We start from the raw sequence: 26,877 nt of genomic DNA, 5'->3' as shown, positions 1-26,877 counted from the left end.
CTCACTGCAACCTCCACCTCCTGGGTTCAAGCAGTTCTGCCTCAGCCTCCTGAGTAGCTGGGGCTGCCGGTGCATGCCACCACGCCCAGCTAATTTTTGCATTTTTAATAGAGATGGGGTTTCACCATGTTGGCCAGGCTGCTCTCAAACGCCCAACCTCAAGTATTCTACCCGCCGTGGCTTCCCAAAATGCTAGGATCACAGGCATGAGCCACTGTGCCCGGCCCAATTATACTTTAGAATAAAAACTCATTTTAGACTGGGCACAGTGGCTCACACCTGTAATCCTAGCACTTTGGGAGGCTGAGGTGAGTAGCCCACTTGAGGTCAGGAGTTCAAGACCAGCCTGGCCAACATGGCAAAACCCTGTATCTACTAAAAATACAAAAAAAATTAGCCAGGTGTGGTGGCACATGCCTGTAATCCCAGCTACTCGAGAGGCTGAGGGAGAAGAATCACTTGAGCCCAGGAGGCAGAGGTTGCAGTGAGCCGAGATCACACCACTGCACTCCAGCCTGGGGGATAGAGCGAGACTTTGTCTCAAAAAAATAAAAAAATCATTTTAGTATAAAGAAAGTGTAATTGGTGAGAGTTTTAAATTTTTTGCTTTTTATTCTTACTATAAGAACCAGGCATACTATTTTGGTTTGTTTTTTAGGAGGACAATGTTGCTAATAAACAGACTCTTGCAAGTTATAGGAGCAAAGCTACTAAAGAAAGAGATAAACTTTTGAAACAAGAAGAAATGAAGTCACTGGGTGAGTTTTAACATTGTTTCCAAAAGCTAATTAGGAATAAGAAAGAATATTTCTCTGTGCCTGAGTGGGGGATGTTTCCGAAATGGCATGTTTCTGGTTAATTGTTTTGAAGTGCAGTTATTTTTTCTATCAGATAACTATTGTTTATTTGTTTGTTTGCTTGTTTTATAAATAAGACCGCTTCATCTCTTAAAATTTCATGGTCTTGCATATTCCCTATTAAATTGCTTAGTGCTAGATTAAGCAGAAGTTTGAGTTTCCAGGGCTTACAAACTGGGGCTATTTTGTTTGATTCACACAGCCTTTTAAAACATTGCTTCCCAAACTTGAATGTACATATGAATCACTTGGGGATCTTGTCAAAATGATGAAGATTCTAAATTAGTAGGTCTGGTGGGGGAATGAGATTCTGCATTTTTTAACAAGGTGATGATAACCTTGCTGCTGGTCTTCAGATCACACTTTGGGTATTAGGGCTTTCAAAGGCACAGATATGTTTGTCCCAGTACTGTAGTTTGTCATAAACTTAGGCAATTTGCTTTTCCTGTTTTAATAATCTGCTGGCTCCCTGTAGGAATTTTAAGAGTCTCTACTAATCTCATTTAACTTTAAATTATTTCAAGGATTCTGTTGTTAATCAAAAAAATTGCCAAGTGTTATTTTGTCTATATATATAGTTCTAAGTTTGATTTTTCTTCACAGCTTTTGAAAAGGCTAAATTAAAAAGAGAAAAAGCAGATGCCCTAGAAGCGAAGAAAAAAGAAAAAGAAGATAAAGAGAAAAAGAGGGAAGAATTGAAAAAAATTGTTGAAGAAGAGAGACTAAAGAAAAAAGAAGAAAAAGAGAGGCTTAAAGTAGAAAGAGAAAAGGTATTCATTTGAGTATATTAGCTATACTCTCTACATATAGTAATACTACTTTACATATCTACATCCATGGTTGATTTTTAAATGCTTTTACTACTTTCATTCACATTTATGAGTGTGCATAGAAAGTTGATTGGTTTATCTCCCTTTTGCTTTGGAAAATTTAACATGCCTTTACGCATCACTTAAAACCTCTTTTAGAATGCAGTTCTAAATGATTTCATTGTTTAGACTTCCAAATTTAGGGAAGATGATATATGTAAAAGTTTATATGTAAACCTTTAAGAGGTAAAATACGCAGTTTGAAAAATAAAATAGGCCGGGTGCAGTGGCTCACGCCTGTAATCCCAGCACTTTGGGAGGCCAAGGCAGGCAGATCATGAGGTCAGGAGTTCGAGACCAGCCTGGCCAGGACGGTGAAACCCCATCTCTACTAAAAATACAAAACTTAGCCGGGCATGGTAGTATGCGCCTGTAATCCCAACTACGAAGGAGGTTGAGGCAGGAGAATCGCTTCAACATGGGAGGTGGAGGTTACAGTGAGCCAAGATCACGCCATTGCATGCCAGCCTGGGCAACAGAACAAGACTCCGTCTCAAAAAAAAAAAATGAATAATGTTCTTATCCTACTTGAAAAATAAGGTGTAATAATAGTGTTTCAGCAAATCTTTGATTGTGGTCTTCAGTGATACATATTCCTTAGAGAATTCTATAGCTGGTTTCCTCCAAAGTCAGTCATTTTCAGAGATTTCTTGGGATATTCACAAGTAGCCTTAGAGGATCATATTACATGCTCTGTGCTCATTTTAGTTGTCTGTCGTCTCCCTTGAATTTTGTTTTTTAATTATACTTTAAGTTCTAGGGTACCTGTGCACAATGTGCAGGTTTGTTACATAGGTATACATGTGCCATGTTCATTTGCTGCACCCATTAACTCATCATTTACATTAGGTATTTCTCTTAATGCTATCCCTCCCCCCTCCCCCCACCCCACAACAGGCCCTGGTGTATGATATTCCCCATCCTGTGTCCAAGTGTTCTCATTGTTCAAGTCCCACCTGTGAGTGAGAACATGCGGTGTTTGGTTTTCTGTCCTTGTGATAGTTTGCTGAGAATGATGGTTTCCAGCTTCATTCATGTCCCTGCAAAGGACATGAACTCATCCTTTTTTGTGGCTGCATAGTATTCTATGGTGTATATGCACCACATTTAGTTAATTCAGTCTATCATTGATGGACATTTGAGTTGGTTCCAAGTCTTTGCTATTGTGAATAAGTGCCACAATAAACCTATGTGTGCATGTGACTTTATAGTAGAATGATTTATAATCCTTTGGGTATATACCCAGTAATGGGATCGCTGGGTCAAATGGTACTTCTGGTTCTAGATCCTTGAGGAATCGCCACACTGTCTTCCACAATGGTTGAACTAGTTTACACTCCAACCAACAGTGTAAAAGCATTCCTATTTCTCCACATCTTCTCCAGCATCTGTTGTTTCCTGACTTTTTAATGATTGCCATTCTAACTGCTGTGAGATGGTATCTCATTATGGTTTTGATTTGCATTTCTCTGATGACCAGTGATGAGCATTTTTTCATGTGTCTTTTGGCTGCATAAATGTCTTCTTTTGAGAAGTGTCTGTTCATGTCCTTCGCTCGTTTTTTGATGAGGTTGCCTGGGTATCACCAGTGGAGCCTGCAGAACAGCAAATATTGCAGAACAGCCCATATTGCTGCCTTATCCTTCCTCTGGAAGCTTCGTCCCAGAGGGGCACCTACCCGTATGATGTGTCAGTTGGCCCCTACTGGGAGGTGTCTCCCAATTAGGCTGCACAGGGGTCAGGGACCCACTTGAGGAGACGGTCTCTCTGTTCTCAGAGTTCAAAAACCATGCTAGGAGCTGCCAGACAGGGATGTTTAAGTCTGTAGAAATTTCTGCTGTCTTTTGTTCAGCTACACCCTGCCCCCAGCGGTGTGGTCTACAGACACAGCAGGCCTTTCAGAGCTGCAGTGGGCTCCGCCCAGTTTGAGCTTTCCCAGCAGCTTTGTTTACCTACTCAAGCCTCAGCAATGGCGGACACGCCCCTCAGCAGTGGCGGACGCCCCCTCCCCCTGCCAGGCTACTGCCTCGCAGATCGATCTCAGACTGCTGCACTAGCAGTGAGCAAGGCTTTGTGGGCATGGGAGCCGCTGAGCCAGGCGCGGGATATAATCTGCTGGTGTGCCGTTTGTTAAGACTGTTGGAAAAGCGCAGTATTTGGGCGGGAGTGTCCCGATTTTCCAGGTGCAGTCTGTCAAGGCTCCCCTTGGCTAGGAAAGGAAAATCCTCTGACCCCTTGCACTTCCCGGGTGAGGCGATGCCCGCCCTGCTTCGGCCCGCCCTGCTTCGGCTTGCCCTGCTTCGGCTCGCCCTCCATGGGCACCAGTCCCAATGAGATGAACCAGGTACCTCAGTTGGAAATGCAGAAATCACCGTCTTCTGCATTGATCACGCTGGGAGCTGCAGACTGGACCGGCCATCTTGGAACGGAAACCAGATGTTTGTCAAATAGGCCGTGAAGGTGGTGCAGGAAGTCTAATATAAGTTTACTCCAGAAAACATAGAGGACAGAAAAATCACCAGAAATCTGATGGTAACATTAGAGATAGAATTAACACTTTTTTTTTTGAGATGGAGTGTCACTCTGTTGCTCAGGCTGAAGTGCAGTGGCTTGATCTGGATTCACTGCAACCTCTGCCTCCCAGATTCAAGCAATTCTCCTGCCTCAGCCTCCCAAGTGGCTGGGACTAGAAGTGCCCACCACCACGCCAGGCTAATTTTTGTATTTTTAGTAGAGATGGGGTTTCACCATGTTGGCCAGGCTGGTCTCGAACTCCTGACCTCAAGTGATCTGCCCGCCTCGACCTCCCAAAGTGCTAGGATTACAGGCATGAGCCACCGCACCTGGCCAGAGAGAATTAACACTTTGATTTGTTTATTTCTAGTCTTTATCCTCTGCCTTAAAAAAACAGATCACTCACCATTTAAAGTTTTATATGCTTTTTTTATCTAACATGATCATAAACATTCTTTCATGTTATTAAATAATCTTAAGTGGAATTTTTAATGACTGCATAACTCATTAAATAGTCATAGCTAAGTGCTTTAAATCATACTGCTGTGTTCAAATTTCTGAATAGTCTTTTTTTTTGGACTATGTCCCAGGATAAATTTGTAGAAGTAGAATAAATCAAAGATTAAGAATATTTTTAAAACTTTCTATACATACACATAACTAAGTATTTCCCAAGCATGTGCTTATTTACACTGTTAGCAACAATGAATTAGAATGTTAACCTTATTTGATCCTATAAGAATTATTTCTGAGGTTGGGGGTGGATAATTTATTTAAGCGGACTATTCAAGTTACAGCAAGTTCCGTAACTATCTAGGCGTTTTATGTTGAAAATTTGATAAGTGCACATCTGTTAACCTCTGTTCTTCCTAAATTTCAAAGAAGAGAATAATAACATATTAAGTATACTTACTGGAAAAAATAGTAAAATATTTGATTTACACTGTTTTATTAGAGACATTTAGCAGTTAATATTTATCTTGCAATTTCAAACACCAGAATCAAAAAGTAAGGGTTTCAAAAGACTGAGTGAGTAAGAGAAATAGCCTGAATTACAAGAAATAAGTCCATCTATTCTAATATTGTTGCTTTTAATTATTGTTCCCTCTTTGTGTCTCTAGGCTGTTATCAGATTCAAATGAATCTTGAAAATGACAAATGTATTACAGACATAAGGGGAAGTTTCATTTTAGGCAGTCTAATAATTTATTTTGCTAGGATCTTATTGATAGGAAGTAGAGGGAAAGCTATAGATCAAGTCAGATTAAATTAATATTTATTCAAGAGCTGCCCAGGCTGGAGTGCAGTGGTGTGATCTCAGTTCACCCCAACCCTCTCCTCCCGGGTTCAAGGCTTCTTCTGCCTCAGCCTCCTGAGTAGCTGGAACAACAGGTGCGTGCCACCACGCCCAGCATGCATATATGTGTATATGTGTGTGTGTGTGTGTATGTATGTATATGTGTATGTATATGTGTTTGTATTTTTAGTAGAGATGGAGTTTCGCCATTTTGGCCAGGCTGGTCTCAAACTTCTGACGTCAAGTAATCCACCTGACTCTGACTCCCAAAGTGCTGGGATTACATGTGTGAGCCACTGCACTCAGCCCATTTTCAGTCTTTATAGTATTATTTTGATAGGTATTATTTTGATCAGTGGTTCTAAAACTTTAGCGTGTATTAAAAACCACCAGAAGGGCTTGCTAGAACACCAGTTGCTAAGTCCTAACCTCAGAGTTACTGCTTCAGTAGGTATGGGGTAAGGTCCAAGTATTTGCATTTCTAACAAGTTCTCAGGAGATGCCGATGCTGCCATATAAATTTCTTACATGAATTGTTATTAACTTTTAAAAATTTTTAGGAAAGAGAGAAGTTACGTGAAGAAAAGCGAAAGTATGTGGAATACTTAAAACAGTGGAGTAAACCTAGAGAAGATATGGAATGTGATGACCTTAAGGTATAAACATGTTATGTGATGTTTAGCACACATAGGTTTTACATGTCCTATGTGGCTTAGCTGATGAAATCATTCTTATTTAATAGCAGCCTCTTTTCTTTATATTTAACCAAGAGGAAATAGCTAGTTAAGCAAATGTTCACACTTAGAATTCCAAGGTAGCATTGTTAGTGTTTTATAATCAGCTTTGATAATGATTCTTATTCTGTAGAAATAATAGGTCAGTTTGTGTGATCCTCAATAATCCAAAAACCACTGTAGCCAGGCATGCATTTAGCTTGATTGCTAGGTAAGGATTCTGCCTATTTCCAGAAATGGCCAAAGTGTCCAAATCAAACTCATTCAACTTGGCTTATAAAGAATAATTTCAGTAAATCAAAATTAGTAGATGGTAGATTAATTATGTTCCAAATCATAAGGAGATACTACATTGAAGGTAGTATTTCACAGCTGATTTGACTTCAGAATGTGGGTTAAGAGACTCTTACTAGGAAATATAGTCAGAAATACACTCAGCCTAAAGTTATGTTCTTAGTATAAGGAAGAAAATGTTCCTTTCTCCCAGTCCCTTGTCAGGAACTGTGATTTAGTAAAGTTGGAACAAGTTCAGGACATCTATAATTTTAGAAGTTTCAAAGGTGATTGTGATAAACAGCAAGGGTTGAGAACCAGCAGCTTACAAATAATACTTCTTAATAGTTAGGTAAAAAGTATGTCATCTCTGCCTTTTAAGTTTTCCTGCTCTTGGTTCAAATAGTTATATAGATTGTTTAATCTTTCAGGAACTTCCAGAACCAACACCAGTGAAAACTAGACTACCTCCTGAAATCTTTGGTGATGCTCTGATGGTTTTGGAGTTCCTTAATGCATTTGGGGAACTTTTTGATCTTCAAGATGAGTTTCCTGATGGAGTAACCCTAGGCAAGTGCTTTAGTTATCTATCGCTACATTATAGTTCATCCTAAAATTAGTGGCTTTAAAAAAAACAAGCCACCTTGTGAAGTTCTGTGGGGGCACTGGAGTTGGGATCTCTCTGGTCTGGCTAGATGTTCAAAATGGCTTCTTCTCACACAGGTCTGGTGCCTCGGTCCTCTTCATGTGGCCTTTCATTTCATCAGAGTATCTCATACTTATTATGTGGCACCTGGGGGCTCTAAGAAGCAGGAAGCAGAAACTGCTAGCCCTCTTAAAGCCTAGGCCTGGAATTGGCACAGCCTTACTTCTGCCACATTCCATTGGTCAGAGCAGTGAGAGGCCACCGTGGGATTCAACAGGATTGTGGAATAGACTCCACTTCTTGAGCAGGGAGTGGTATATGGGTGTTTGCAGACAGGTTATTGCCTACCTTTATTTGTAATTCTCTTTGGCCTGTATACTTATATACTTTTACTTTGTATAAACATTTATAATGAGTTTAGTATAAGGAAAGATTTGGATCAAATTTTGAATTTTTGGCTGTCACATGGTAAAATAATTTTCTTAAAATCCATGTAGAGACTTTGAAATAGAGAATTATAATGCCACTCATTTTTTCTTTTTCTTGAGACAGTCTTGCTCTGTCACCTAGGCTAGAGTGCAGTGGCGCAATCTCGGCTCACTGCAAGCTCCACCTCCAGGGTTCAAGCGATTCTCCTGCCTCAGCCTCCCAAGTAGCTGGGACTACAGGCACCTGCCACCATGCCCAGCTAATTTTTTTCTTTTTTTTTTCTTTTTTTTCTTTTTGAGACGGAGTCTCGCTCTGTCGCCCAGGCTGGAGTGCAGTGGCGTGATCTTGGCTCACTGCAACCTCCACCTCCGGGGTTCAAGCAATTCACTGCCTCAGCCTCCCGAGTAGCTGCAATTACAGGCACCCATCACCAAGCCCAGCTAATTTTTGTATTTTTAGTGGAGACAGGGTTTCACCATTTTGGCCAGGCTGGTCTTGAACTCCTGACCTTGTGATCCGCCCGCCTCGGCCTCCCAAAGTGCTGGGATTACAGGCGTGAGCCACCACACCTGGCCCAATTTTTTTGTATTTTTAGTAGAGATGAGGTTTCACCATGTTAGCCAGGATGGTCTCAATCTCCTAACCTCGTGATCCACCCGCCTTGGCCTCGCAAAGTGCTGGGATTACAGGCGTGAGCCACTGCGTCTGTCCTATAATGCCACTCTTATTTTAATAAAAGTATATTCTTTAGGAGGGCTTTCAAATTCTTTTATTTCTCCTCATGAGGTGGATGAAGCAAGAATCATTGTGTCTTATAGATCAAGGAGGTCTAAACAGTGCTGGTTTAGGTGAGATGAATTAGATAAAAAACATTTATTTATGACTTAGACATAATATTAGGATTAAAACCTAATGCGGATAATGACCTCTTCTATGCCCTATTTGCACATACATAGCCCTCAGGAACAGTGGCACAATAACAAATATTTGCATTGTTCAGATTAGAATAAAATTGTAATTTTTAAAATGTGCCTTAATTTGTGCCTTAAATTTAAATTTAAATGAAATATGTTGATCTGTTGAGGCTATTTTGACTTACTTGAATGAGGTGACTTTGGCTTACGATTTTATTGTATTTTATTGTAATCATTATAAATTCTTATTTTGGCTTGGATAATACTTGGTTATACTTTCATAAATTGATGCTTAAGAAAATAGTTGCACATACTATTGTTGATGACATGTTTATTCCAGTGGAGTTGTTTTTTCAGTACATGAACAGAACTTTAAATTCATTTTAAACATTTTATTCACAGAAGTATTAGAGGAAGCTCTTGTAGGAAATGACAGTGAAGGCCCACTGTGTGAATTGCTTTTTTTCTTCCTGACTGCAATCTTCCAGGCAATAGCTGAAGAAGAAGAGGAAGTAGCCAAAGAGCAACTAACTGATGCTGACACCAAAGGTCAGAGTTCAATATTATTGCTGATTGAACCATAGTAGTTTTGTAGCGAAACTAATTTTTGAAGGCCAATTTTAAGTTAAATTGGCTTTTATGCTTATAAAATATAGTTGTTCAGGTTACCTGATGTTGAATCATATGCTAACAACAAATGGATTATGTTATAAAAATTTTGTTTTGATATAACCTGTGTCTGACAACCTTAAAGATATTTTCCCTCAGTCTATCTTGCTTTTATTCCTTTAGACTTTTCCTATGATTTAGGAGCATTACAGATTTCATTGACCAGTATCTGTAATTCCAAGAGATTCTGCTAACTAGCACTCTAGCACTGTTTCTTTGTTTTTTGGGGGTATTTTTTGGCCCTCAACTAAGGAAATACTTTTTTTTTTTGAGATGGAGTTTAGCTCTGTTGCCAGGCTGGAGTGCATTGGTGTGATCTTGGCTCACCACAACCTCCACCTCCCAGGTTCGAGCAATTCTCCTGCCTCAGCCTCCTGAGTAGCTGGGATACAGACGGCCGCCACCATGCCCAGCTAATTTTTGTATTTTTAAAATAGAGACGGGGTTTCACTGTGTTGGCCAGGCTGGTCTCGAACTTCTGACCTCAGGTGATCCACCCGCCTTGGCCTCCCAAAGTGCTGGGATTACAGGCGTGAGCCACTGCGCCTGACCAGGAAATACTTTAATTGTAATTAATACTTTAAAATGAAAATACTACTGCTGATTTCATTGTAGATCTGACAGTTTTTACATCAGAGTTAAGTAAAATTTTACTTCTGAGTTTGAACTAGATAATTTGCCCTTTAAGTTCTGCACGCTTAAATATCTGGAGTCAGTGTATGGTACGTGTTAATGTAGGAATAATTCTTGAGGCAAACCCTTTCATATTTTTAAAACAGTATGTTCACTATTTTGTTTAGGATTTACCTCAGTCATAGGAAATGTTAAGCATTTCTAATAAGAGATTGATTTGGCCTCCTGAATAATACCTTGAGCTTTGCCATATATGAGATTTAGGACCAGAAACTTGATTAAACAATACTTGAGTGTGTTGCATAAAAATTCACAGTAAAACAGAACTGTTAGGAGACATCTTGATATCAGAATATTGGTACAGAAAGATGGGACATTCCTCCAGTCAGATAGTTTTGTTGACCTTAGATAATTCAGGATCATCTGCCTTCATGCCTGGTCTCTGAAGCAACAGGATATTGATGAGTGTGCATTGATGTTTGTTGCCTTTTGATTTTACAGCCTGAGTTCAAGCAAAAATATATTTATATCTAGCTTGAGTGCTAACCACCATAGGTCCCTTATTAAGACCATTTTAAGCAATATGACCCCTATTGTCATCTCAGATAATTTAGTCAATTAAATGATAATTCTTTTAGCTATTATATTTATTAGTGGTCAACAGCATTATAGGGTTATTGATCAAATTCTAACAATACAGGACATAAAGCTGTATTTAATTCCAGATTTGAATTTTGTAGTTTTGGAAGTCATGGTGGAAAACAAAAGTACGGTAAAAAGGAAATAGTATGGGAAAATCAGTATAAAGGAAAAATATATATTAAGCAATGGTTGGTGTTTGAATTGCCATTACTACTCTCTTCTCTTCTCTTCTCTTTTCTCTTCTCTTTTCTTTTTTGAGACAGAGTTTCGCTCTTGTTGCCCAGGCTGGAGTGCAATGGCACAATCTTGACTCACTGTAACCTCCGCCTCCCGGGTTCAAGCGATTCTCCTGTCTCAGCCTCCTGAGTAGCTGGGATTACAGGTATGCGCCACCATGCCCAGCTAATATTGTATTTTTAGTAGAGACAGGGTTTCTCCATGTTGGTGAGGCTGGTCTCGAACTCCCGACCTCAGGGTCTGCCCGCCTCGGCCTCCCAAAGTGCTGGGATTACAAGCTTGAGACACCGCACCCAGGTGCCATTACACTTTCATTATTGATCTATGAGTTTTTTAAATAAGTATTCCCTATATAGAACTATGTATTAATATAAGATGTATCTCTCTAAATAAGTATTGGCCACTAAATAAAAGTTTTAATGCTCTGTTTGAAAATATTTAGCCTGGGCGACATAGTGAGACCCCTGTCTCTACAAAAAATAAAACAAGGCTGGGTGTGGTGGCTCATGCCTGTAATCCCAACATTTTGGGAGGCTGAGGTGGGCAGATCACTTAAGGTCAGGAGTTCAAGACCAGCCTGACCAACATGGTGAAACCCCATCTCTACTAAAAATACAAAAATTAGCCAGGCATGGTGGCGCATGCCTGTAATCCCAGCTACTTGGGAAGCTAAGGCACCATAATCCTTTGAACCCAAGAGGCAGAGGTTGCAGTGATGCGAGATCACGACACTGCACTCCAGCCTAGGCAATAGAGAGAGACTCTGTGTCTCAAATAAATAAATAAACAAATAAATAAATCAAAATTAGCCAGGTGTAGTGGTGCAGCCTATAGCCCCAGCTCTACTTGGGAGGCTGAAGTGGGAGGATTGGGAGTTTGAGGCTGCAGTGATCTGTGATCGTGCCACTGCATGCCATCCTGGGACAGAGTGAGACCCTGTTTCAAAGGGGAAAAAAAAAAAAAGAAAATATTTATTTAAATGTTAGGGAGGAAAAAAAATAAGTCTGGCATTTTTCACTCTTTTCTCACTTTCCTGTTATTTATTATTGGCCACATTTTACATAGTTACTGAAGATCACATAGCTAATAAGTGATGTAAGAGACTACGCATTGTTTCATTAAATTCTCATACTACTCTTTTGAGGTAGATATTATTTTCTGCATTTTACATATAAAGAAACTGAGGCTTAGTTTGAAGAAACATGGCTAATAAGGAATTGATGGGATACAAGCTCAAGCAATCTGATCTAGATACTCATTACAATTGTGCTATGTTGTTTCATAATACGGTAAAGAAGTTGAAATTTTGAATATTTGTTTCTCTGGCATTGCCTGTAAAATTACTTGTCTTTGAGAAGATCTAATTTCTTTGGCCCTTGGTCTCCCTGTTTTTATATCAAACCTGAGAGATTTTGACCACCAATTTAAAAAATCTTACATTTAATACATCAGTTCCTCTCTTTAGTCTTATATCATGAACTAAAAAGCCCTTCCAAGTATGGGAACAAGAGCATCCTCTTTATATAGAACAGTTTTGTGTATTTGTTGGATCATTGTCTAGTGTTGGAATTGTATGCACCTAATTCTAGATTATCATGACAATAAATATATCTGTTGCAGGTAGTCATAAAATACTGGATATAATTCAACTATATTCTCTTCGTTGTGATGTACCCAAGTGACTATCACTAAGCAAATCCTAGAATGATATTTACAGTTTCTTAAGAATGACATATGATAAAGAGTTAAAGAATATATTTTAGCATATTACTTTATTTAACACAATTAAAAATACATTTCATTGGTTTTTCATTTGCTAAAGCCCTTTTTATAGCCTTTGTCTTAGGAAATTGTAACTTTCTATAGATGGTATAGGTTGAATGTGGTGATTGCTGCAGGATGAGAGCCAACACCTTTTACAACTTTGTATCTAGGACTGTTGTTAATTTTGGAGTGCTCATTAATTAAATTTGTTTGGCTTTATATGTAAAATGAACATTGATGAAATTTTAGGTCTAGTATTTTTCTGCGACAGAAGAATATGATTTCTGTCATTTGGGCTAGATTAGGTCTGGTAGGAATGACTTTTGGCATATATGCAAATTTTATAGATAGCTTCTCCTGTGTGGCCCTATGTATGCTTTAAATGCCATGAAATTGTCGATGATTGTAATCAGATACGATCCCAGAGCTGCCTTTTTCCTTTAGTAAGGGACTGTTCTCTAAGGTTAATTTTGTCAGGCTTTGAACTTTGGTAGGGGAGTCATATAGTAGAAGGCTAAAGAACCACAGAAGATTAGCCTAGTGATTTTCAAACTCTAACCCAAGGCACCCTACAAGTTGTTCAGAAATTCTTCAGTGCCACTGCAGGAGAGTTGGAAAGATGAAAAGGCAGAATTCTCATCTCCATATCTCACTTTAGGAAGAGCATCTTTTATCTCTTTTATATTGAGTTTTCAAGAAAAAAAAATTTTTTTTTTGGAAGAATTTGAAAGCTGCTGATCCAGAGTCATTCCTTTAAGAAAATGGGCCGGGCATGGTGGCTCACACCTGTAATCCCGGCACTTCGGGAAGCCAGGGCAGATGGATCAGTTGAGCTCAGGAATGTGAGACCAGCCTGGGCAATGTGGCAAAACCCCGCCTCTACAAAAAATACAAAAACTAGGTGGGCATGGTGGCATGCACCTGTAGTCCCAGCTACTGGGGAGGCCGAGGTGGGAGGATGGCTTGAGCCCGGAAGGCAGAGGTTGTAGTGAGCTGAGATTGCAGCACTGCACTCCAGCCTGGGCAACAGATTCAAACCCTGTCTCAAAAAGAAAAAGAAAAATGAGGCTGAGCATGGTGGTTCACGCTTGTAATCCAAGCAATATGGGAGGCCGAGGTGGGTGGATCACAAGGTCAGCCTGGCCAAGATGGTGAAACCCTGTCTCTACTAAAAATACAAAAATTAGCCAGGCGTGGTGGCGGGTGCCTGTAATCCCAGCTACTTGGGAGGCTGAGGCAGAGAATTGCTTAAACCTGGGAGGCGGAGGTTGCAGTGAGCCAAGATTGCGCCACTGCACTCTAGCCTGGGTGACAGAGTGAGACTCCATCTTCAATAAAAAAAAGAAAAATGAACCCCAGATTAAGTGACTTGTCTCAATGGCACATTACTAGGCACTAGCATAGCTAATACGAGAATATACATTATCTGACTCTTAGTCTGAATCTGTGTACACTGTACTATGATATAACAGAAGGGTTTTTCATAGCTTGACATTTTGATCAATTTATGTATTATAATTAGGAATAATTGGATATACTAATGCTTTACATACATTTGTACCAGTAGATTTGCTGTTTAGTTCTATTTGTAAGCTAAGCACTGTTTTAAAGCTAAAGCAGTTTATTTAGAAAATTCAGGGAAATCTTCCTATTGTGTTTTTGTTTTGTTTTGTTTTGTTCTTTTGAGATGGAGTCTAACTCTGTCGCCCAGGCTGGAGTGCAGTGGTGTGATCTCGGCTCACTGAAACCTGTGCCTCCCAGGTTCAAGTGATTCTCATGCCTCAGCCTCCCAAGTAGCTGGGATTACAGACGTGCCACCACGCCCAGCTAATTTTTGTACTTTAGAAGAGACGGGGTTTCACCATGTTGGCCAGGTTGGTCTCAAACTCTGACCTCAAGTGATCTGCCCGCCTCGGCCTCCCAAAGTGCTGGGATTACAGGCATGAGCCACCGCGCCCGGCCCCTACTGGTTTTTGGATTGGGAAGTTTTCTTTTCTTTTTCTTTTCTTTTCTTTTTTTTTTTGAGACAGAGTCTTGCTCTGTCACCAGGCTGGAGTGCAGTGGCACAATCTTGGCTCACTGCACCCTCCGCCTCCCAGGTTCAAGTGATTCTCCTGCCTCAGCCTCCCGAGTAGCTGGGACTACAGGCGTGCGCCACCACACCCAGCTAATTTTTGTATTTTTAGTAGAGACGGGGTTTCACCATGTTGGCCAGGATGGTCTCAATCTCTTGACCTCGTGATCCGCCTACCTCAGCCTCCCAAAGTGCTGAGATTACAGGCATGAGCCACCGCACTTGGCCTGGAAAATTTTTCAAATAAAAATGTGAAATTTTAATGAAGATATTTCAATAGTTAAATTACAGTAGTGCCATCTTTAACTTTTTTTAGCTCATTTTCTGTGATGATTTTGTGATGGCTACAACCTATACTTTGTTATGACTTAATCTTAAAATATCCGTAAAAGGGCTGGTCACCATGGTTCATGCCTGTAATCCCAGCACTTTGGGAGGCTGAGGTGGGTGGATCACCTGAGGTCAGGAGTTCGAGACCAGCCTGACCAACAAGGTGAAAACCCGTCTCTACTAAAAATACAAAAATTAGCCGGGCGTGGTGGCAGGTGCCTGTAGTCCCAGCTACTCGGGAGGCTGAGACAGGAGAATTGCTTGAACCCGGGAGGTGGAGGTTGCAGTGAGCCGAGATCGTGCCACTGCACTCCAGCCTGGGTGACGGAGCAAGACTACGTCTCAAAAAAAAAAAAAAAAAAAAAAAAAAAAAAAAAATCATAAAAAATTGGAGTATCTTTAAATAGATTCCAATTTTCAAGGTAGACTTTTCTAAGGTTATATTGAGTGAGGAGATTTGTTTTTAATTCTAAAGTGCATTTTATCTTTTGGGGGAATGTTTATGTGCGTCTCATTGGTAATTTGGAAACTGTCTTTTCTGTTAATTTACAAAAATGTCAGTGTGTAGTGCTTGGTTTAGGATTTATAGCTGTAGGTGGTGATGAAGCAGAATGTGAATATTGCTTGTACCTAGTGTTTGTTCTTTTGAGGTTCCGAATGTTAAGGCGTTTGCTGTTTCTTTCATCATTTAAAACGGGCATTATTCCCAAATATTCAAGCTTTGATTTGCACTAGAATAAAGTATTTATTTCCTTAAAGATTTAACAGAGGCTTTGGATGAAGATGCAGACCCCACAAAATCTGCACTGTCTGCAGTTGCATCTTTGGCAGCTGCATGGCCACAGTTACACCAGGGTATGTGTGGGTTTTTTTTTTTTGTTTGTTTGGCTTTTTATTTTTAATTTTATAAAGGCACATTTACATTGCTGAGTATTTATTGTTTATATTCTAAATGACTATTTCATTTTTAACAACTATAGGCTGCAGTTTGAAAAGTTTGGATCTTGATAGCTGCACTCTTTCAGAAATCCTCAGACTGCACATCTTAGCTTCAGGTGCTGATGTAACATCAGCAAATGCAAAGTATAGATATCAAAAACGAGGAGGATTTGATGCTACAGATGATGCTTGTATGGAGCTTCGTTTGAGCAATCCCAGTCTAGTGAAGAAACTGTCAAGCACCTCAGTGTATGATTTGACACCAGGTAAGCTTTGCAAGTTGGAATTTGCATAACCTGCCCACTTCCTCCCTCTTATGCCCAGAAAACTAAGGAGCTGATGAGAAATTTTACAATAAATCAGTATTAAAAGAGAAAAAGAGAAAGCAAACTATTGTTATTATTCATATTAACTTTATTTATGATTGTCTTTTTTATTTGGGTTTTCTAATATTTTTAAATGTATGATTAGTCTACTACATCTACTGAGTTTAAAAGGGTGAGAATTAGCTAGAAAATTAGCTTTCTCTTGTATTTACTAGTGTATCAGAAGTTTAAATTTAAATGGCTGCTAAATCCTGCCATTCACTTGAATAAGTGTTTGAGGTATGAGAACCAGTACATGAGGTTAAGATGAAGCTATTTTTCACTTCCTTTTTTAAAAAAATTGCATGTACAAGTAAAGAGTTTAATTTAGTATACTTTAGAGAACATACAGTAAAGTAGAATACCTTACTTCCTAACATTTGCAGTCTTTATAATTTATGGTGGTTTTTTTGTGCAGTCTTTTAGAAATAGTAATTTACCATTGTCTTTTTTTAATTCATGTGATTATAATTTAGTATTGATTTGAACTTCAGTTACTCAGCCAAAAAGTTAAAACTTGAGGGCCGGGAACAGTGGCTCATGCCTGTAATCCCAGCACCTTGGGAGGCCAAGGTGGGCAGATCACCTGAGGTCAGGAGTTTGAGACCAGCCTGGCCAACATGGTGAAACACCATCTTTACTAAAAATACAAAAATTAGCTGGGTGTGGTGCTGTGCACCTGTAGTCCCAGCTACTCGGAGGCAGAGGCAGGAGAATCGCTTGAACCCAGGAGGCAGAGGTTGCTGTGAGCCCAGATGGTGCCACTGTACTCCAGCCTGGGCGACATAGCAAGACTCCGTCTCAAATAAGTAAAATAAAACATGACATGCAAATTCGTGAAGCGTTCCATATTTTTTTTTGGCCGGGCGTGGTGGCTCACGCCTGTAATCCCAGCACTTTGGGAGGCCGAGGCGGGCCGATCAGAAGGTCAGGAGATCGAGACCACCCTGGCTAACACAGTGAAACCCCATCTCTACTGAAAATACAAAAAAATTAGCTAGGCGTGGTGGCGGGCGCCTGTAGTCCCAGCTACTCGGGAGGCTGAGGCAGGAGAATGGCGTGAACCCGGGAGGCGGAGCTTGCAGTGAGCCGAGATCGCGCCACTGCACTCCAGCCTGGGCGACAGAGCGAGACTCCGTCTCAAAAAAACAAAAACAAAAAAAAACTTGAAAACCAATTTGTAATTACAAAATTTCTCATGTTTACTTAACCTAGTATACAAGATAGACATTTGAAATGCCTCATATATCAATAGCTGCAAATTGGATTCAAAGTTGCCTTTTTTTTTTTTTTTTTTTGAGACAGAGTCTCACTCAGTTGCCCAGGTTGGAGTGCAGTGGTGCGATCTTGGCGCAACGCAACCTCCGCCTCCCGGGTTCAAGCAATTCTCCAGCCTCAGCCTCCCAAGCAGCTGGGACTACAGGCACATACCACCACATCCAGCTATTTTTGTATTTTTAGTAGAGTTGGGGTTTCACCATGTTGGCCAGGCTGGTCTCAAACTCCTGACCTCAGGTGATCTGCCCGCCTCGGCCTCCCAAAGTGCTGGGATTACAGGTGTGAGCCACTGCGCCTGGCCCATAATTGCTTTTTCCTGAAGACATGTCATTGACATGTTTGAGAGACTATTCCATATTCTTTATTAGGCATTTTCACAAATTTTAAAAGTTCAAACACAGTTCATTTGCTGCGATTTATAATACAGAAGTATTTACCAATTTTTGACAGGAGAAAAAATGAAGATACTCCATGCTCTCTGTGGAAAGCTACTGACCCTAGTTTCAACTAGGGATTTTATTGAAGATTATGTTGATATATTACGACAGGCAAAGCAGGAGTTCCGGGAATTAAAAGCAGAACAACATCGAAAAGAGAGGGAAGAAGCAGCTGCCAGGTAAGAGATAATTGTAATAGTTGTGTTAATGAAAACTGTTTATTTCTTTGCATTTAAAACCATATTTCACATGGTGCTATAATGTGGCATTCATTATACTGATGTTTGATGGCTTTACTAAGAGCTTGTGAATGAGGCCAGGTGTGGTGGCTCACGCCTGCAATCCCAGCACTTTGGGAGGAGTTCGAGACTAGCCTGGCCAACATGGCCAAATCCCATCTCTACTAAAAATACAAAAATTAACCGGGCGTGGTGGTGCATGCCTGTAATCCCAGCTACTCAGGAGGTTGAGGCACGAGAATCACTTGATCCTGGGAAGCAGGATCAGCCTGGGCAGAAGAGTGAAACTCTGTCTCAAAAAAAAAAAAAAAAAAAAAGCTTATGAATGATTACTACATTATAGTTTTATAATAATGTTTGAAGTACTTTCCATGATTTGATTAAAGACAAGATGCTAAAAGTGAAATGTATATGTGCATCAGATAGACTACCATATTTCATTTTAACTTTTAGAATTCGTAAAAGGAAGGAAGAAAAACTTAAGGAGCAAGAACAAAAAATGAAAGAGAAACAAGAAAAACTGAAAGAAGATGAGCAAAGAAATTCAACGGCAGATATATCTATTGGGTATGGTTTGAATCACACTGTTCATCTGCTTTACCATACATAAAGAATAAAAACCAGACACCTTAAACTCTAAAAATGCTTTCACATTTTTAGAAAAGTTGTCTTTTTATTATAGGTACATGATAATTTCCCAGAAAAACACTCAATAGGCTATTTTTAACCAATATATTTATCTGTCCCCTCCACCAATATCACAGGTGTACACTGTATTTCACAGAGTTATTCTGCGCCGTATAGAGGAACAGGGTTGAGATTGGATGTTTTTTGGTAGATGATATAGGGAGAGGATGACAGCACCTTAAGTAATTTAGAGATACCCAAGTATTTTATTGCATTTTAGAATATTTGAGATAGGATTGTCTATGAAAACAAGTAGGAATTTGACAGAAATCATCTTTTTTCCTTTTTAATGAAATCTGCAAAGGAAAGTTCTGAAAAAACTCAATATTCCAAAATTGGTATATTGACTTTGACTTTTTAATACTTGTGTATAAAAATACCCATTAATAAGCCTTAAGATCTTAGGTCACAAACTCGCAGTAGAAGAAAATATTTGCAAATCATATATCTGATAAGGGACTTGTATCCAGAATATGAAAGAATTCTTACAACTCAACAATAAAAAATTGAAAGATTCAGAATAGGGAGTTAATTTTTTAAATGTCAAAAAATAAAGAAGAAATAATTAAAAGAAAAAAAATTTTAAAAACAACCCAATTAAAAAGTGAGCAATGGATTTGAATAGACATTTCTCCAAAGAAGATATGCAATAAGTACATGAGAAGATGCTCAACGTCATTAATCATCTGGGAAATGTACATCAAAACCACAGTAAGATACCACTTCACACCCAGTAGGCTGGCTATAATCAAATTGACAAACAATAACAAGTTTTGATGAGGAGTTGAGAAATCAGGACTCTCATACATTGCTTGTGGGAATGTAAATTATGCAGTTACTTTGGAAAACAGTTTGGCAGTTCTTCAAACAATTAAACCATTTGTTACTGTATGACCCGACAATTAAACCATTTGTTACTGTATGACCCAGTAGTTGCACTCCTAGATATATACCTAAGAGAATTAAAAGCATACCTTCACCCAAAAATGTATACACAAATGTTCATAGCAGCATTATTCTTAATAGCCAGAAGTGATAACAACCCAAATGTCCATCAATTGATGAATGGATAAACAAAGTTATATCTCTTCCGTGGTATGTCCATACAGGAGAATATTGTTCAACAATAAAAAGGAATGGAGTTCTAATACAGGCTATCATGTGGATGAACTTTGAAAATATATGCTAAAGAAGCTACTCACGACCAATTGCGGTGGCTCACGCCTGTAATCCCAGCACTCTGGGAGGCTGAGGCGGCCGGATCACCTGAGGTCAGGAGTTTGAGACCAACCTGGCTAACATGGTGAAACCCCATCTCTAATAAAAATACAAAAAATTAGCCAGGCATGGTGGCACACACCTGTAGAGGCAGGAGAATTGCTTGAGCCCTGGAGGTGGAGGTTGCAATGAGCCGAAATTGTGCTCCAGCCTGGGCAGCAGAGTGAGATTCTGTCTCAAAAAAAAAAAAAGCAGCTAGTGACAAAAGATCACATGTTGTATGACTCCATTTACGTGAAATGTCCAGAATAAGCAAATCAGTAGAGAGTAGATGTTGGTTGCCAGGGGCAGCAGGAAAGAGGAAATGGGAAATGACTACTAATGGATATGGTGTTTCCTTTTGGTATGACGAAAATGTTCTGGAATTGACAGTGGTAATGATTGCATAACCTTGTGAATACACTAAAGACCACTAAATTGTACACTTTAAAATGGTGATTGTTATGGTATGTAAGCTCAATTTTTTTAAAAAAGAGAAGTAACACTATGGATTTCACGTCTTCATATTTTTTAAATATTTATTCAGCCCCACTCATTTACATTTTCCTTGGCTGTCCTTACATTAGAACTTGCAAAACCCAACTTTGGATTTAGAACATAATGGTGTAATTTATTTCAAGGTTCATATAATTTTAGTTTTAATTTGGATAATATAATGAATTAAACAACTATATTGTGTTCATTCTGCCTGTTTACTATTTCTGAATTTCTCTCCTCCACTATTTATCATCTTCTCTCCTTCCTACTCTAAGCCACCATCACCGCCTAGCCAGCCACCTAGACCACTACTGATCTGTTGCTATTATTACTGGCTTCTTTACTGATCTCCCCTCGTCTACTTTCTTTCCCAGGTAATTTTTCACACAGTGGCTACAGCACTTTCTAATATCATTTCCCTCTTCTAAATTCTTCTGGTTTTTTCCTATTGTTTTTTGGATAAGGCCTTACAAGGCCCAGCCTAATCTCACCCTGCCTTTTTCTCTCATCTACCTCTTGGATTACTGCTTTCTCCTTTACACTTTTCTCAAAATTATAAGCTCCTCCCATTTCTCTTGAGCTCTGTGCCATTGTGTATGTTATTCCTCTGTAGCACGCACTCCTCCCCATCTCCCTGGTCTCGCATTGTAAAATATCACTTCTTCAAGCCAGCCTTTTTGATCCCTAAGAGTCAGTTTCATTCTCCTTGAAATGTTTTCATAGTACCTTGAACTTCTCTTGTTTTAGTACTTATTACATATTTTTTAAATGATTTGTGTAATTATCTGTTTTCTCTGCAAGACCAAAACTGTGTCATGTTGTTCACTACTTCCTAAGCCTATAATGCCTGGTACTTCATAAGCAATAAATATTTCATAAATGGAATTATATATTCATTAGTAAATGTCATCTTTGTTTTTATCCTAAAGGGAGGAAGAAAGGGAAGATTTTGATACTAGCATTGAGAGCAAAGACACAGAGCAAAAGGAATTAGATCAAGATATGGTCACTGAAGATGAAGATGACCCAGGATCACATAAAAGAGGCAGAAGGGGTAATACTGAAATTTCTTTAGGGCATTCTTGTGTATTTGTTTTTAACCAATAAAGCACTTTATTAATTCAGCTCCTCTGAAATATATTGATTGCTTTCATTTGTGATTCCAGGCTGTGTTTGTTTTTTTAAATGCCCAACTCATAGCTGTGATGAGTTGTAAAAATGTGTTATGAAGTCCTATTAGTACATTTATGATTGGGTCATTATTTACACACCATCTATACTTTAGAAAGAAGATACAATATTCCTATGTCGTTAATAGGACAGTTTCTCATAATTTCAACTTTTGGTTAGTCAGCAAGTTTCACTGAATTTTTACATTTACTACTTTTTTGGGCCAAATAGAAATTTGTATTCTATAATGTACTCATTCAGCATGCATTGGATGCCTCCTATGTGCTAGAGATATAAAGATCAATAATGCTCATAATTTGTATCATGTTGATGAAAATGGTAATCTCTCCTGCCTTAAAATTATTTCATAAATTGCTAGATCAAAGCGAATACATCTTTTAAAAGTTGTTAATACAAATTTCTTGTGTATTTATTTAATGACCTTATTTAATGACTATCAAAAGAAATCCTTAATTAATTCTGTGCCTATAATTTGCATGGGATCTTTTTTTCTGTATTTTTTTTAAATGGTTACTCTAAGTAGATGGAAAATTTCCTGTATCATGGAAGCTGTATTGTCTGATTACAATGCAATTGATTTCAACATCTAAAGCAAACCTAATATGATCAGAGCTTTTAAAACATACTTTCTAAATATTGGGTCAAAAGAGAAACCATAATGGAAACTAAAAAATATTTAAAACGAATCAAACTAATCATTACTGAATATTAACACGTGTTAAATACAGCCCCTCTACTTAGGGGAAAATGTATAGCTTTAATACATATTAGAAAAGAAGAAACACAAACTGAGCTAGACATTTATTTAAGAAGATGGTGGGGGAAAAAGAATAATCCCCCCAAATCTGAAGGAAATAATACATTAGAGCAGAAATTAATAGAAAATAAAAATATAGTAGGGCCAGGTGCAGTAGCTCATGCCTGTAATCCCAGCACTCTGAGAGGCCAAGGTAGGTGGATTGCTTAAGCCCAGGAGTTCAAAATCAGCCTTGGTGAAACCCCATCGCCACAAAAAGTACCCAGAAAGCAAGCTGGGCATGGTGGCATGCACCTGTAGTCCCAGCTACTCAGTAGGCTAAGGTGGGAGGGTCACTTGAGCCTGGGAGATCAAGGCTGCAGTGCGCCCTGATTGCGCCACTGCACTCCAGCCTGGGCAACAGAGCAAGATCCTTTCTCAAAAAAATAAAATATAGTAAAGAACAACAACAAATCCAAAAGTGTGTTTGTCTGAGAAAGACACAAACTAGATAAACCTTTGTTGAAATTGATTTTTATAAAGAGGGCAATCATAATAAAGTTAAGACTGAAAGGGGAGCAACATAACTATGGATAGAGTAGAAATTTAAAGATGAGATATACACAATTTTTGACGAATTTGAAAATGTATGCAAAAATAAAATCCTAGAAAATACAAATTATCAAAATGGATCTGTGAAGAAATTTGTTAATGTAGATGGTCTTAAACCATTAAAGAACTTGAATCAGTACTAAAATCCTTCTGCAGAGAAAACATCAGTCCTAGACAACTTTATAGGTGAATTCTGCCAAATTTTTTAAAAAGCAGATAATTCCAATCTTACACAAACTCTTTCAAGCAAAAGAAATAGAATGAAAAAATACTTCCCAACTATCAAAGCAATTTGACAGTAACTGAAACAACAGAGAAATTTAATTCCAACGTACTGTCAAAGTCAAGGCAGATTATCAGGGGTCCAAGCTCTTTCTATCTTGTTGGTACTGCCGTCCTTAGGGTTTTGCTGCCATTCTCATGTTCCAAAATGATTTATCACCATGTCTGCATTCTAGCTAGGTGGAAATGGGAAGGAGGAAAGGGAAGCACAGTCCAGAGGGTACACACAGTGCTTCTGATCCCATCTCTTTGAACAAAAGTTTTTCATTTAGTTGTGCCTACTATGGGAAATGTTGTCCTTCTTTTGGGTTGCTAAGTGCCCAGCTAAAAACTAGTGGTTCTGTTACCTTCAACCAGTGGTTAGTAAATAACAGTTTGTATGCCAAATCTGGCTGGCCCCATTTTTTTTGTTAATGTTTTTTGAGGTGGAGTCTTGCTCTGTCACCCAGGCTGGGGTGTGCAGTGGCGCCATCCCGGCTCACTGCAACTTCCACCTTCTGGGTTCAAGCGATTCTCCTACCTCAGCCTCCCGAGTAGCTGGGATTACAGGTGCACACCACCACACCTGGCTGATTTTTGTATTTTTAGTAATGATGGGTTTTGCCATGTTGGCCAGGCTGGTTTCAAACTCCTGGCCTCAAGTGATCCAGCCACCTCGGCCTCCCAAAGTGTTGGGATTACAGATGTAAGCCACTGTGCCTGGCCCTGCCCTGTTTTTGTATAACTCATAAGCTAAAAAGGAATTTTCCCTTTTTTTTTTTTTTGGAGACAGAGTCTCACTCTAACCCCCAGGATGGAGTACAGTGGCGTGATCTTGGCCCACTGCAACCTCCCCCTCCTGGGTTCAAGCGATTCTCATGCCTCAGCCTCCTGAGTAGCTGGGATTACAGGTGCTTGCTACCATGCCCAGCTAATTTTTGTATTTTTAGTGGAGACGGGATTTCACCATGTTGGCCAGGCTGGTTAAGAACTCCTGATGTCAGGTGATCCGCCCACCTCGGCCTCCCAAAGTTCTGGGATTACAGGCATGGGCCACCGCGCCAGCTGGATTTTTACAATTTAAATGGCTGGAAAAAAGAAGAATGATACTTTGTGATAAGTGAAAATTATATGAAATTCAGATTTCACTGTCCATAAATAGTTACATTGAACCACAGCCATGCTCATTGTCTGCATGTTGCCTGTGATTGCTTTTGGGCCACAAGAGTGGAATTGAATAGCTGTGAAGACCATAAGATCCACAAAGACAAATATTTATAAGCTAGTCTTCTCCAGAAGTAGTTTGCTGTTATTCCTCCCTTAGAGGAAGGACTGGGATAACTACTGGAGGAGAACTAACATACTCTACTAGCACTCTCCAGTATGGAAATGACAGATTTTGCATGCCCCTTTAGATTTAAGTATATTGATTTCTTATTAACATAGTGTATTAGTCTGCTTGGGCTGCCATAACGAAATACCACAGACTGGGGTGGGTTAAACAACAGAAACTTCAGAAATTTTTTTTCTCACAGTTCTGGAGTCTGGAAGTCCAAGATCAAGCAGGGTTGGTGTCTGAAAGGCTTTTTCTTGGCTTGCAGACAGTGCCTTCTTGCTATATCCTTACATGGCTTTTTCTCTGTGCATGTCAGATAACAAGATCTCTGGTGTCTAAGAACACCAATCATGTTGGATTAGGTCCCCACCTTCATGACCTTAATTACCTCCTTAAAGGTTCTGTCTCCAAATACAGTCACATTGGAGGTTAGGGCTTCAACATATGAACTTGGGGTTGTGGAGAGGGGATACAGTTTAGTTCATAACACCTAATAACTTGGGGTAACTTTGTATCTCATATTTTTCTAATGGAAACTTGAAATATGATGATGATGAAACATTTTATTTTAATTACAGGGAAAAGAGGACAAAATGGATTTAAAGAATTTACAAGGCAAGAACAGATCAACTGTGTAACAAGAGAGCCTCTTAGTGCTGATGAGGAAGAAGCATTAAAACAGGAACACCAACGAAAAGAGAAAGAGCTCTTAGAAAAAATCCAAAGTGCCATAGCCTGTACCAATATCTTTCCCTTGGGTCGCGACCGCATGTATAGACGATACTGGATTTTCCCTTCTATTCCTGGACTCTTTATTGAAGAGGATTATTCTGGTCTTACTGAAGACATGCTGTTGCCTAGACCTTCATCATTTCAGAATAATGTACAGTCTCAAGATCCTCAGGTATCCACTAAAACTGGAGAGCCTTCGATGTCTGAATCTACCTCCAACATTGACCAAGGTCCATGTGACCATTCTGTGCAGCTGCCAAAACCAGTGCATAAGCCAAATCGGTGGTGCTTTTACAGTTCTTGTGAACAGCTAGACCAGCTTATTGAAGCTCTTAATTCTAGAGGACATAGAGAAAGTGCCTTAAAAGAAACTTTGTTACAAGAGAAAAGCAGAATATGTGCACAGCTAGCCCGTTTTTCTGAAGAGAAATTTCATTTTTCAGGTAAATTTTCAATGAAAATTGTTTTTGCTTTTTTTCCCTCCCCCTAATCTCTGGTCATTCAGGATTAAGCGTTTTTGCAACCTATTAGAAATACATTTACAACACCTTATCTTTGATTTAGGCTGTCCTTTTAGTTTGCAAGTTAGAGTTTGGGAATGTATTTCTGTATAGAAACAAGATTCTCTAAATTCCACTGGATTGTATTTGAATTATGAGGAACACATCTATGGTATAACAAAATACATATTCTCCCTGATCTCCTTATTCCTTGGTCAGTAGACTCTGAAACCCAAGAATAGACGCTAAGGCTGCCATCAGTTTTGGACAGATTATGGTGAGTGAGGTTACTCATTAAGGGTTTTGGCTGAGAGTCTAGGGAGAAGTTCCACTAATGGTCACTTCTTTGGAGCTTGGCTGCAAGGGCAGGTCGGATAGCAGCATTTCCTGCTTGATGGTCCGTCCACTGATGACAAATAAGAAAAAGCAGTAAGGCATTTTTAGATGTGAGTTTTTATATTAATAAATTAGATTCTCTAGGTAAAGAATTGCTTACTTGTTTCCTGTGGGAGAGAAAATAGAGCTAAAAACGTTTTAAATTAAATCAAAAATTTAAAAAGAATTGCTTAAATTTAGGGGCATGTTACCATGACCACTTCAGTTTTTTTCAGGATTAAAAACTATAGATCACAATTATTGGGGGTTTTTTTTGTTTTTTGTTTGAGACAGAATTTCGCTTTTGTTGCCCAGGCTGTTGGGCTCACTGCAATCTCTGCCTCCTGGGTTCAAGTGCATCTCCTGTCTCAGCCTCCCAAGTAGCTGGGATAACAGGCGCCCGCCACCACACCCAGCTAATTTTTTGTATTTTTAGTAGAGATAGGGTTTCACCGTGTTGGCCAGGCTGGTCTCAAACTCCTGACCTCAGGTAATCCACCCGCCTTGGTCTCCCAAAGTGCTGGGATTACAGGCATGAGCCACTACCCCCCG

The 26,877-nt window shown here is 39.3% G+C and overlaps 1 protein-coding gene across 15 annotated transcripts in view; it reads left to right on the top strand.

Annotated features, from left to right (window-relative positions):
* BAZ1A (bromodomain adjacent to zinc finger domain 1A) overlaps nt 1-26,877 on the top strand; it is a 174,992-nt gene that overhangs the window by 125,886 nt on the left and 22,229 nt on the right. For 11 of the 15 annotated variants that reach the window (XR_010151086.1, XM_063793303.1, XM_003314392.6 and 8 more), the window contains 11 exons: nt 659-758; nt 1,461-1,627; nt 6,098-6,193; nt 6,976-7,114; nt 8,936-9,082; nt 15,642-15,737; nt 15,863-16,087; nt 17,915-18,080; nt 18,594-18,707; nt 21,512-21,636; nt 25,297-25,893. Coding sequence is in view for 14 of the 15 variants with exons in the window: in XM_063793303.1 (XP_063649373.1) it covers nt 659-758; nt 1,461-1,627; nt 6,098-6,193; nt 6,976-7,114; nt 8,936-9,082; nt 15,642-15,737; nt 15,863-16,087; nt 17,915-18,080; nt 18,594-18,707; nt 21,512-21,636; nt 25,297-25,893 (1,972 nt within the window). In the remaining variant the exon portion in view is untranslated. The remainder of the gene's footprint in view (nt 1-658; nt 759-1,460; nt 1,628-6,097; nt 6,194-6,975; nt 7,115-8,935; nt 9,083-15,641; nt 15,738-15,862; nt 16,088-17,914; nt 18,081-18,593; nt 18,708-21,511; nt 21,637-25,296; nt 25,894-26,877) is intronic. The other 4 variants (XM_003314393.6, XM_054666476.2, XM_054666483.2 and 1 more) reach the window with 2 other exon arrangements.

Source organism: Pan troglodytes, chromosome 15 (genome assembly GCF_028858775.2).
Source record: "Pan troglodytes isolate AG18354 chromosome 15, NHGRI_mPanTro3-v2.0_pri, whole genome shotgun sequence".
NCBI classification, from domain to species: domain Eukaryota; kingdom Metazoa; phylum Chordata; class Mammalia; order Primates; family Hominidae; genus Pan; species Pan troglodytes.
The sequence above is the reverse complement of the archived record's forward strand: the minus strand, read 5'-3'. Positions and strand labels throughout refer to the sequence as shown.